The sequence below is a fragment of the Callithrix jacchus genome, chromosome 8 (assembly GCF_049354715.1).
Source record: "Callithrix jacchus isolate 240 chromosome 8, calJac240_pri, whole genome shotgun sequence".
NCBI classification, from domain to species: domain Eukaryota; kingdom Metazoa; phylum Chordata; class Mammalia; order Primates; family Cebidae; genus Callithrix; species Callithrix jacchus.
In genome coordinates, this window is record NC_133509.1 from 39,064,994 (window position 1) to 39,075,738 (window position 10,745).

The 10,745-nt window shown below is 43.0% G+C and overlaps 1 protein-coding gene across 1 annotated transcript in view; it reads left to right on the forward strand.

The window, feature by feature from the left end:
- GLDN (gliomedin) overlaps positions 1–7,554 on the forward strand; it is a 60,280-nt gene extending 52,726 nt beyond the window's left edge. Inside the window, exons 9-10 of the mRNA XM_002753484.6 lie at positions 1,123–1,273; positions 3,869–7,554. Of these exons, the coding sequence (XP_002753530.1) occupies positions 1,123–1,273; positions 3,869–4,346 (629 nt within the window). The 3' untranslated portion in view covers positions 4,347–7,554. The remainder of the gene's footprint in view (positions 1–1,122; positions 1,274–3,868) is intronic.
- The last annotated feature ends 3,191 nt before the right edge of the window (positions 7,555–10,745 follow it).

Here is a 10,745-nt window from a genome sequence, read left to right on the forward strand (position 1 = left end):
TCCAGACCATAATGTGAAAAACTTGTCAGACAAATCCTTGTGCACCGTCCATCTTTCTCTAAGTTTGCCCCCCTCCCAGAAGAGTACTTTTGGCCATCTTTCCCAGCTACCTGTTGGACGCAGAGCCCAGGAAGAAGGTGAAGTTTCACCTTGCAGTTACACTGCATCTGAGCAGGACCCTTGTTGTACTGTCCCAAAGAGATGTGGTCAGGAATTGCTGGTGGTAGGAACACTGGCCTCATTAAAGAAGGGGTCTGGCCATGCTCACTGGTTGGAGAAAGAGCTGAGAAGAAATCACTTCTTTATTTCATCAAGGCCAGTTATTCAACTGGACAGCTAGTAGTAACTGCCCAGAATACCAGAATTTGGGGACTCAAAAAGGAAGAGTAATACTGTATATTAGCACTGGCTGCTGCACAGTGCAGGAAGAGGTGGGAGGAGGCAAGAGGTGACCGCCCAAGTACCAAGCATTTGCCATACCTAGTGATGGCCTATGCCATTCTCATAAAGAGTTTGACGAGGCTGGGTGTGTTGGCTCACACCTATAATCTCAGCACTTTGGGAGGCCAAGGTGGGTGGATCCGTGAGGTTGGAAGTTTAAGACCGGCCTGGCCAGCAGGTAAAACCCCGTCTCTACTAAAAATACAAAAATTAGCCAGGCATGTTGGCCCATGCCGCTAGTCTCAGCTACTTGGGAGTCTGAGGGAGAAGAATTGCTTGAACCCAGGAGGTGGAGATTGCAGTGAGCTGAGATCACACTACTGCACTCCAGCCTGGGTGACATAGCCACTACGCTGTCTCAAAAAAGAAAAGAAAAAGAAAAAAAGAAGAGTTTGATAAACAGTATAGAGTGAGGGGGCAGGGAGGGAGAGGGTGATATACAGTTCTCCCAGGAGGAACAAGGCCAATTTGATGCCTACCACATTTGAAGGACATTTCAGAAATCCATATGGAGAATTGGACTTTGAGTTTGGGAGTCTTAGACTCTTCACATTGGACATGGGACCTTAGGGAACATTTCACTCTCAACTTCCCTTCCTCTGAAATTCCTCCCAAGAACTCCCTCCCAAGCTGTGATCACTGGAAGCAAGTAACAGCCTCTTTCTGGCTTCCCTCCTACAGGCATCATGGTAAAGGAATTCAAGGACCAGCTCTCTCTTCTGAATGGCAGTTACACCTTCATCCACCTCCCGTATTATTTCCATGGCTGTGGACACACTGTTCACAACAACTCTCTCTACTACCACAAAGGGGGTTCCAGCACCATAGTGAGGTGAGTCACTCTGGACCATGGCACCTTCTCATGCCTCTCAGGCAGAACCTGCGCTGTGGTGCTTTTGTGAGCAGTTAGGGGTAGGGACTGCATTTTCATCATCTTTGTGTCCCTAGGGCTGACACAGAGGTCAATCAGGGCTTATTGATGAATGAATCACAGGATACATTAGTGAGCCCTGTGGCCCAGCCCCGGCCTGGGGTCTGCATTTGTTGCTGGTCTGGACACCCCAGGGAAGGTCAGAGCCAGGGAGAAGTAGACCTGGAGTGGGGTGATGGTCACAGCTTCCTTGTCCTCTGAGAGAGAAGCAGCAGAAACAGAGCTCTCTCAGCTGGAATGTGCTGCTTCTACCTGATCAAGTTTTGTTTTGGAAACTTTGGACATGAGGAATTTCATGTCACAGCTGAGATCGTCGAAGCCTGGGGACTGAACCCCAAGTCAGGCGTCTCTGCCTTCAGATCTATGTGTCATCCTGATGGAGTCCTCCCAGACCCCCCTCTGCTCTCCCACGGGGAAGGGAGGAGGGTCACCTGGGTAGTCACTGCCAGGGCAGCCGCGGAGCCTTCCCCACAAGAATTGCTGAAGTTCTCTCTTTATGGTTCAAGAAGAGGAAATCAAGCTCTGGCCTTTTGAGGCAGAAGCAGGTCATCTTGGGCAAATCAAGAGAGGAATGAACTGAAAGCCAGGACACCTGGTTTCTGACTCCAGCTCTTCTGCCTCCTCTATGACCTTGGACAAGAGACAGCACTTCCTGTGTCTCCCTGTCCTCAACTAAAAAGATGGACTAGAGACTCTGAGTCCTTATAGCTCTTTCCCTGTCTGAAACAGTAAACCCAGTATTATGAATGCCACAGTCCTACTCATTCCAAACAAGATGAGGGAAGATGTTCCTTTCTCTTTCCCTCATCCTTCTCCTACCCTTAGTGGGGTCCAGCTTTAACAACCTTTGGCATTTGAATGCTAAGGTTAGAATAGGGCAAGTTTCCCAGTATAATGTGCAATTTGATCAGACACATCACTAAACACAACACTTACCCCAGACCCGCTAACTCAGTTTAATAGAGAAGCCTAATAAACCACCTCCATCCACAGACACACCGGACATTGGCATCAGCCGTGGCAGGAAGCATTGCCTCCTTTGCCTCTCACTCCCCTCTCTGTGACACCCCCATCATCTCTACACCTCCCTGGCTGCCCCTTTTGGGCAGTCTTGTGCTAGCAGAAAAAGACAAATGCTCAGCAGTCCTTGCTCTCAAGACACACTCTTTCCTCCGATGCTTCTCATTGAATCTTGTGGTTCCCTGCTGCCATGTTATATAGGGCTATTGCCACACAGGTAGGGTCAGGGGGAGTTCTGTGGCAGATAAGCCCCACAGGGAGAATAGGCCTCTTTAACGAGTTGTGTCTTCAAAGAAGCCTAAGTTTGGATGCAGTGGTTAGGAGGCGTGTACTGCTGTATGCCAGGCCATGAGCCTGGACCTGATGGTGAGGCAGAGCTGAATTCGACCCTGCTATTGCCGGGAGAGATGGGCCTCACCAAGGAATGCAGCTCTGAGGTACCAGGACCAGACAGGGACAAATGGCAGCACTGAACCCCAGGTATTCAGAGGAAGGAGAATTCCTGTGAACTAAGATGGGCAGGGACCTTCCAAGCCTCACTCCCCTCTAGTTTCTTCACGGTTTCTTAATAGACTTCAAGTCTGTTAGGATCAAATGCACATCCCCAGACTCGCACATTTCGTGTTCCTTCTGCTGCTCAATGGCACCCTCTGGTGTTTTCTTTTAGCCTAATGTTCCCGAACTTTCATTCCTGGAGTTAGGTACCTTTTGAATTATAATTCACTTTTATGATACAGCCTAGAGTTGGAATCTGTCCAATCAGACAGCCTCTAGGAGCTAAGGGCATGAGATTTCATGCCATAGCTTAAGGTGTCCAGCCACTTACTTGACAAGAAAATGGTCTTCACAGTCATGACTTTGCAATAGCCCTTCTCAGCTGGTGACTTTCTTTTTAGCAGGTTGTGAAAACTCTTTTTTTTTTTTTTTTTAAATTTCAGCAAGGAGTAAAGGAATAACTCCCACACTTAGAAACCCCAAGTTCAACCTCCGCCTCCGCCTCTTACTTGTATTCATGGGCCAGTCACTTCTCATTTTTTGCTTATAAAATGAGAAGATTGGACTACATCCTTTTACGGCCCCCGTGCAGCTCTAAGAATCTTTGAGGGGGCATTTCAGGAGGTCAGCAATCATCTGAGCATTAGTGAGGTAAAGTAATTATATGGGGTCACATGGCTAGTAAGTGGTCACTCAGATGCGAATTCATTCTGGCTGTGGGGAGTATTTTCTTGAACACCACACCGCTGTCTCCCTGTTGCCTCTGCTAGCACCGCCCATCATCATCTCTTATGCCCTTGCTGCTCACAGCGTTGTCTAAGGACCAGCAGAACAGGCATTACCTGGGAGCTTGTAAAAAATGCAAAACCCCAGCCCTTACCCCAGACCCACTGACTCAGTTTAATAGAGGAACCTAATAAACCACCTCCGTCCACAGAAACAGTGACTCACGTCTCCTTTTTTTTTGTTTGCATATTTCAGATATGAATTTGGCAAGAAAACATCCCAAACTCTGAAGCTTGAAAATGCTTTGTATTTTGATCGAAAATACCTTTTTGCAAATTCCAAGACTTACTTCAATCTAGCTGTAGATGAAAAGGGCCTTTGGATTATCTATGCATCAAGTGTGGACGGCTCAAGCATTCTTGTAGCACAGCTGGATGAGAGGACATTCTCAGTGGTGCAGCACATCAATACCACGTACCCCAAATCCAAGGCCGGCAATGCCTTCATTGCCCGAGGAATCCTCTATGTCACAGACACCAAAGATATGAGAGTCACATTTGCCTTTGATTTGTTAGGAGGGAAACAGATCAATGCAAACTTTGATTTGAGAACTTCCCAGTCCGTTCTTGCCATGTTAGCATACAACATGAGAGAGAAGTATTTATATTCATGGGAAGATGGCCATTTAATGCTTTATCCTGTGCAGTTTTCATCAACTACCTTAAATCATTGAGGTACTGCATTCTGCTCCCTTCAGCAAATTTCAGGTGTTTTATGGGACCAGTTGTCTGCCAGTAGGAAACTTGTCTTTTTAAGGGCAGCCAGATATTTGGAACATAAACTTGTACATAAGTGTTTATGCGGTCAGTGAGCCCCCCTTAGTGAAAGTGCAACAGATTGCGAGTTGAAAAGGCTGAGATTTGGTGATGTCTACACAATTGGCTTGGCAACTTACCTCCTTCTCCTTGGGCCTTAGTTTCCCCGTTAGTAATCTGAATCAGCTGGCTAAGATGATTGGTAAGATTTCTTTACCTGTAGGAAATTTGGTGATTCTTGGCTGCTGCTATCCTTACAACTTTTATGTATCTGCTCTTGTTGTTTAGTTTTTTTTAGCCACATGCTGACCAAATTTAACTTTAAATTGATAAGTCCAGTGGCTTGAGTAGTGAATCCCTCAGTGCTGACTTATATCTGGTTCTTTGAAAAAATACGTTGACTCTTTAAGACATCTAAAGTATCACACTATCCATAATTTATTGCTTTTCTTTGCATCTGCACCTGCCATCACAGAATAATCATTACCCTCAGCTGCCGATTGGGCAGCTCTGAGATTAGCAAAAGCCAGGGACAGCTACATGCTCAGGTTTTTTTTTGTTTAATAAGATATTTTTTGTTGTTGTTGTTTTCTTTTTTTTAAATAGAGTCTTGCTATGTTTCACAGGCTGGTCTTGAACTCCTGGGGCTCAAGGGAGCCTCCTGCCTTGGCCTGCCACTGCTGGGATTACAGGCATAAGCCACTGTGCCTGGCCCAGGTTTCTTAATAAAACTGAATCACAACCTTGCAGGTTCCCCCCAATTTCTGATCATGTTGATTTGTAGCGTGGACCATGAACACCGAATCCTCAGGTCACTCTGACTTCTTATACTTCCTCTGTGGATCCACTATCAAAGTCCTAAATGCTATGTAAGTAGACACTCATCTGGCTGGAACCAGGGGAAGCACTTTGCAGTGTTCAGAAGAGAGGCGCCTTGCGGTTATTGTGTAGAACTGGGCCAGAGTCAGTCCACTGCCTGTTTTTGTAAATACAGTTTTACTGAGAACAGCCACACTCATTTGTTTATGCAGTACGGCCTGTGACTGCTTTTACTCTGTCATTGCAACAGAGCGTGTGTGGCCCCACAGTGCCTCAAATATTGGCTGACTAGCCCTCTATGGAAAAAGGCTGCTGACTCCTGATAAAGACAAAGTGAGCCTGATTCTGGAAAAAATCAGAACCAGGCCCTGTTTTGGTTTGTTCTAGACTAAGAAGCCACATAGAATGTGACGTGCCTTTGGGTAGAGGGGAAGGGTGTAAGATGAAGTGTCCTCCATAAAGGCCAGTTAGGGGCTGTTCTTTCTCTAACATAGCTTTAGAGGATGTGATCTAGTCTCCTTGGATAAAAGGAGAGAATCCAGTTGAACTTGTTCCTAAATGCTCTTAAATATGCATATTTTCTGCCAGCTCACTTCTTTAAACATCTTTCAGCCCAACACTATGTCCTGGATGGGCCATTGAGAATAGGGAAGAAGGTGGAAAAGTTCCTGGGGCTCTGTAGCCAGTAAGGGGAACCAGAGCAAATCTCATGTAGAGAGTTTTCAGCAACTTGCCCCAATTTGTGTGTGTTTTGAAACTTTTTCTCTGGGATTAAATTCATTCTCAGTGGCCCTAGTTCAATACATTATTCACAGCAGTATTTTAAAACTTGGGATAAGCCAGGCCTGGTGGCACATAACTGTAATCCCAGCTACTCAGGAGGTAGAAGTGGGAGGATCGCTTGAGGCCAGGAGCTTGAGACAAGCCTAGAGAGACCCTGTCTCTAAAAAGTAAAATATAAGTAAATAAAACTTAGGAGATGTACAGATTTAAATAATCAAATCTCCCTGCTCCCCTGAAAGCCCCTAGGCAGCTGTTCGTGACTTGTTGGTTGTGTTCTCAATATGATGGGTATTTGAAACTTCTCCCCCTACCTTTTCATTAGAATGGTTGTGCCACATCACCCTAGCTTTTAAAAAATACTCTTTTCAGATTCACGTTCTCTAACAAAGAGTCTCATGTTCAAGATTGATATGTCTAATGAATGCTGGTGTTTTAAGGTATTTAAATATATATATTGCTGTTGCTGAACACAGGAGACCAGGATAGGAATCTAGTTTCATAGTAATGGTAATATATACAATACTCATTGTACATATGGTAGCAATCAAAAGAGGTTATTCATTAGCACATGTTCCTTTTAGAAAAATGCTTTAGAAACCTTAATCTTGATATCTGAGCTATCTTGGCTCCCTTACTTGTGAGTAAGGAATCATATGCTCACTGTTGGAGAAGCTTATACTGGGACTTGTTCTCTCTTTTCTTGCTATGGCAGAGTAATGCTAATGTAAGGAAAACTGAGTTTGATCAGTGTTAGTGGCACTGGGTCATCTTATCTGATTGTCTTTAAAAGTGAAAAGAATTGAGATTTTATTCTTGTAAACATTATTTGATTTTTTTTAAAAAGTTTTAGGCTCACTGCTAAAATAGAGTGTACGATCTAATGTTTTTAAGTCAAGATACTGTTTTAGGAGTTTACCCTCTCACTTATAATCAAAGTTGCTCAAAAGCACTTTCCAAATATCTGCACTTCTGATGTCAGAATCAAACCAGATACTTCTCTAATTCTTCTTTCATCCAAAGTAGATAGCTTCCCACTGGAAAGTAAATAAAGCCATCCCTCCCAACCTCAAAGCTAGGCCAGACTCTACATCAAAGCATTTTCTTTCAACTGATAAGGTGGCCTTTTGAAGCCAAGCAGGTGGTTCTGGTTTCAAGTTATCATTAGGCACAGGTGCTATGGCAGAAAATATTCTGGGGTGGAAGTTTTAAGATGAGGAGTCCTGATCTTAGGCCTCTTAACTGTCACAAGGTGAAAAGTCAAATGAAACAGTACAATTCTTGATGAGTCAGGTGTCATCTCCCAGTCACACAGACTACATTTTGGCTATGATCATCTGATGTCAAGTGAAGGAGACATGAGTGATAGGGCTTTTCATTTACATCCAGATGCTGTGGGCTTGAAGTGTCACAGTATTAAGAGCCATAATTTCTAACTGCACAGATTCTGAACAACAAATAATAATGATGAATGTATTTTTGGTTGTAATTTAACAAGCCAAATAAAACAATCATTGCTGAGCACAATCACATGTTGAAACAAGTGTGTTGTTGTTTTTACCTCTTGTTAATTTATATGCAACATTTAAAAGAAAAAACAATCTAAAACAATATTGTGGTAGAATTATACTGGTGGCTCCTTGGTGGAAGCTCTCAGTTTGCTAGCTCATTCTGAATACAGTACTGAAAAATTGTTGATATGGACTGTCTTTTCTCTATAAGAAAACACAAACAATGGAAATCTAGTACTAGAACTGGGTAATACATAGACATAAATGCAAGAAAGATTTGCCAATTCATCAGCTTGGGGAAGGCAACTGAGGACATAATACTTGAGGCTAAAGATGAAAAGAACAAAAATTTAAAACTGGATTTGTGTGAATTTGAGCAAGTCTCTTAATCCCTCGGAGCCTGTGTTTCATCCATAATACATGGATAATAGTATTTACTTCCCTTTACTTTTCTATGTGAACTGCTCGGATAATTATACAATTCTTGACAAATCATAATTGTTACTTTTATTGTTCCTCCCTGCAGGGAACCAGAGTGACCCTGTTGTTCTTATGGCCTTATCTAGGGCTTCAGAAATAGGGACACCATGTGAATAGTTTCCATGGGCTGAGAGCAAGGACCTGGTAGATCAGGTAACACTGTCACAATGCCAAAAAAATGGTCCCTTAGTTATATAATGAATTTACATAAAACTGTCCCCAAATAATGAAAAAATAGTTCGAGTATGTGTTACCTTGACCTAGAGAGCTTCTTTATAACCTTCCCTAGAGATGCCTGTTACTGGACTTTTGTGATTGAAATATTACAAAGCAAAAAGAAAAGTCCAAGGAGAAAATAATAGTCTCGCCCCTTTAAGGGTGTGATTTTAAGACCGTGCCTGTGATTTTAAGATATCTAATCTTATATCTATTCACTGTAAAGATTTTAAATAAGGATCAGATTGGTCTTTCGGTCCCACTACAGTTTCCTCCAGACACTCTGCTGCAATCAAACTCAACAACTGAGTTAAGTTTTAATAAAGAAGTGGTTTAAACTACTTCTAAAATCAGATTCTTGTGTCTAGCAATGTGGCACTGTCAGTGTCCCAAGCTGCTTGCCTAGAGGCCACATCCACAACTGCAGGATAAAAGGTCAATACTGGTTGGGACCCTTCAGAACACTCGATCCCCCTCTCATTTTAAAGTCTAGGAAAGTGAGACCAGAGAAGATGCATGACTAACTCACCATACATGCAGCCTAAGTGCCAGAGTCAAGAGGAAACACGGTTCCTGACTCTGTTTTCCACCTCATCCTTCTGCTTCCAAAGATAGGATTTGGTTCTTATAACTGGAAAGCGGAAATAATTAACTTTGAACACTTTTTATGGCACTCCTTTTTAAAAAGCTGTATCTTGAGAAATATGCTGAACCCAGCCTCGTCTTGCAGAGAAGTTCCATCACTTAGGAATGCCCAGCCTCACCTTCTGGAGCAGATACACATGCCCAAGTCCAGCACTACTTGTTACTTGTAGATGCTTTAGAAACATCAAAGTAGCTGCCACTTGGTGCTCATGGTCTCTATGCCATGATGTCTTCTGGGCAACCTGCACACATGATTTCACCCAATCATGCCCAACTGGAAAAGTCCTTAGATATCACCCCTTCTCTTTACATGATGTTTAAATCCTCTCTACAAATGCAGTGGACTCTGATGCACTCACAACTTGGATTCCACTTTAGAAAAGACATTTCACTTTTGGTGCTGGAAGTGCTGTCAGCCTCTATGGAAATGGCCAGAGCTGCAAGGAGCCACTTTGCCCATGGACACACCTCATCATCCAATGACTGATCAGTGTGAGAGTGTAAAGGTCTGGACATCCCACTTACCTTGTTATTACTCTAAAAGGCAATTCTAGTGCCAGAGTACCCCATGGTTCAGCCAAGTCTGTCACTGAGCCTTTATTGCAGATTGACTTTCTCTGTCCTTCCTGCTTCTGGCACCTCCCTTCCACAGATTTTGATCCTAAGGGATCTTCTTAATGACATCCTGCTGGCTAAACTTCATCTCAGAGTTTGCTTCCCAGGGAACCCAACCTGTTGTAGAATTGCCACATAAAATACAGGATGTTCAGTGACATTTTAATTTCAAATTGACAGAAAAATTATAGTAAAAATATGTCCCAGATATTGCATGAAAAATACTAAAAAGTATTTGTTTATTTAAAATTCAAATTTAACTGGGAGTCTTGTATTAATATTTGCTAAATCTGGCAATCCTAACCAAGTATGGTCCCAGAAAGAAGCCACTGATATGGGGCTTCCAGGCTGGATCTCTCAGCACCCTTCCTTCAGTGAGGAGCCCAGGATGGTAATACATGAAGCACAGATAGCAAGGAATTGGTCTAATTGCTAAAACTTTCACTGGTGATCAACTGGCATGGTATAGTGGTAGAAAGGAAGGTATTAGCTGATGTGATGTATCAGATGTTTGAGATTATGGGAGAAATAGGGACTGAAAGGATAATACAATCCGGTGGCTACTGCTAAGCTTGATAGACCCACTTGAAACAGATAAAAAGCTGAGCGTGACTAATCACCAAAAGACAGCTGAGTGAGAAAGCCAGGGGTCTCTTAACCAGCTTCTTACACTTCCAGCTTACAAAGAGGTTCTCGTCTGCTACAGAAGGGGAGAAAAAGCTCCGGATCAGACTCTGGACATAGAGATCAGAATTACCAACCTCCAAAGGTTAAACTCCCAACAAAAGAAGACCTGCTATGCTCAGGTTAGAACATGCACAGGGACAGACTGGGGCTCTGACATATGGGATAAAATGTCCATTTTGCCCACTTCCAAGTTGCAGTTGTTGTAGACTTTGTGGGCGTTTGGAAATAAAGGGACAATTCAGAGCTGAGTTAAATCAAGTTTGTTGGCAAAACTTTTTCTGTAGAAGACCTGATAGCAAATATTTTAAGCTTTGTGGGGTACATGGTCACTGTTGCAACTACTCAACTCTGCTGTTGTAGTTGAAAACTACAATATGCAAATAAATGAGTATGGCTCTATTCCAATAAAACTTTATGGACACTGAAATTAGAATTTTATATAATTTTTACATTTCACAAAATGTTTTCCTTTTGACTCTTTCCTTTGTTCTCAAACTTTTGACATGCATCTGACTTTTAAAAACGATTTACACATGTAAAAACCATTTTTAGTTTGCAGACCAT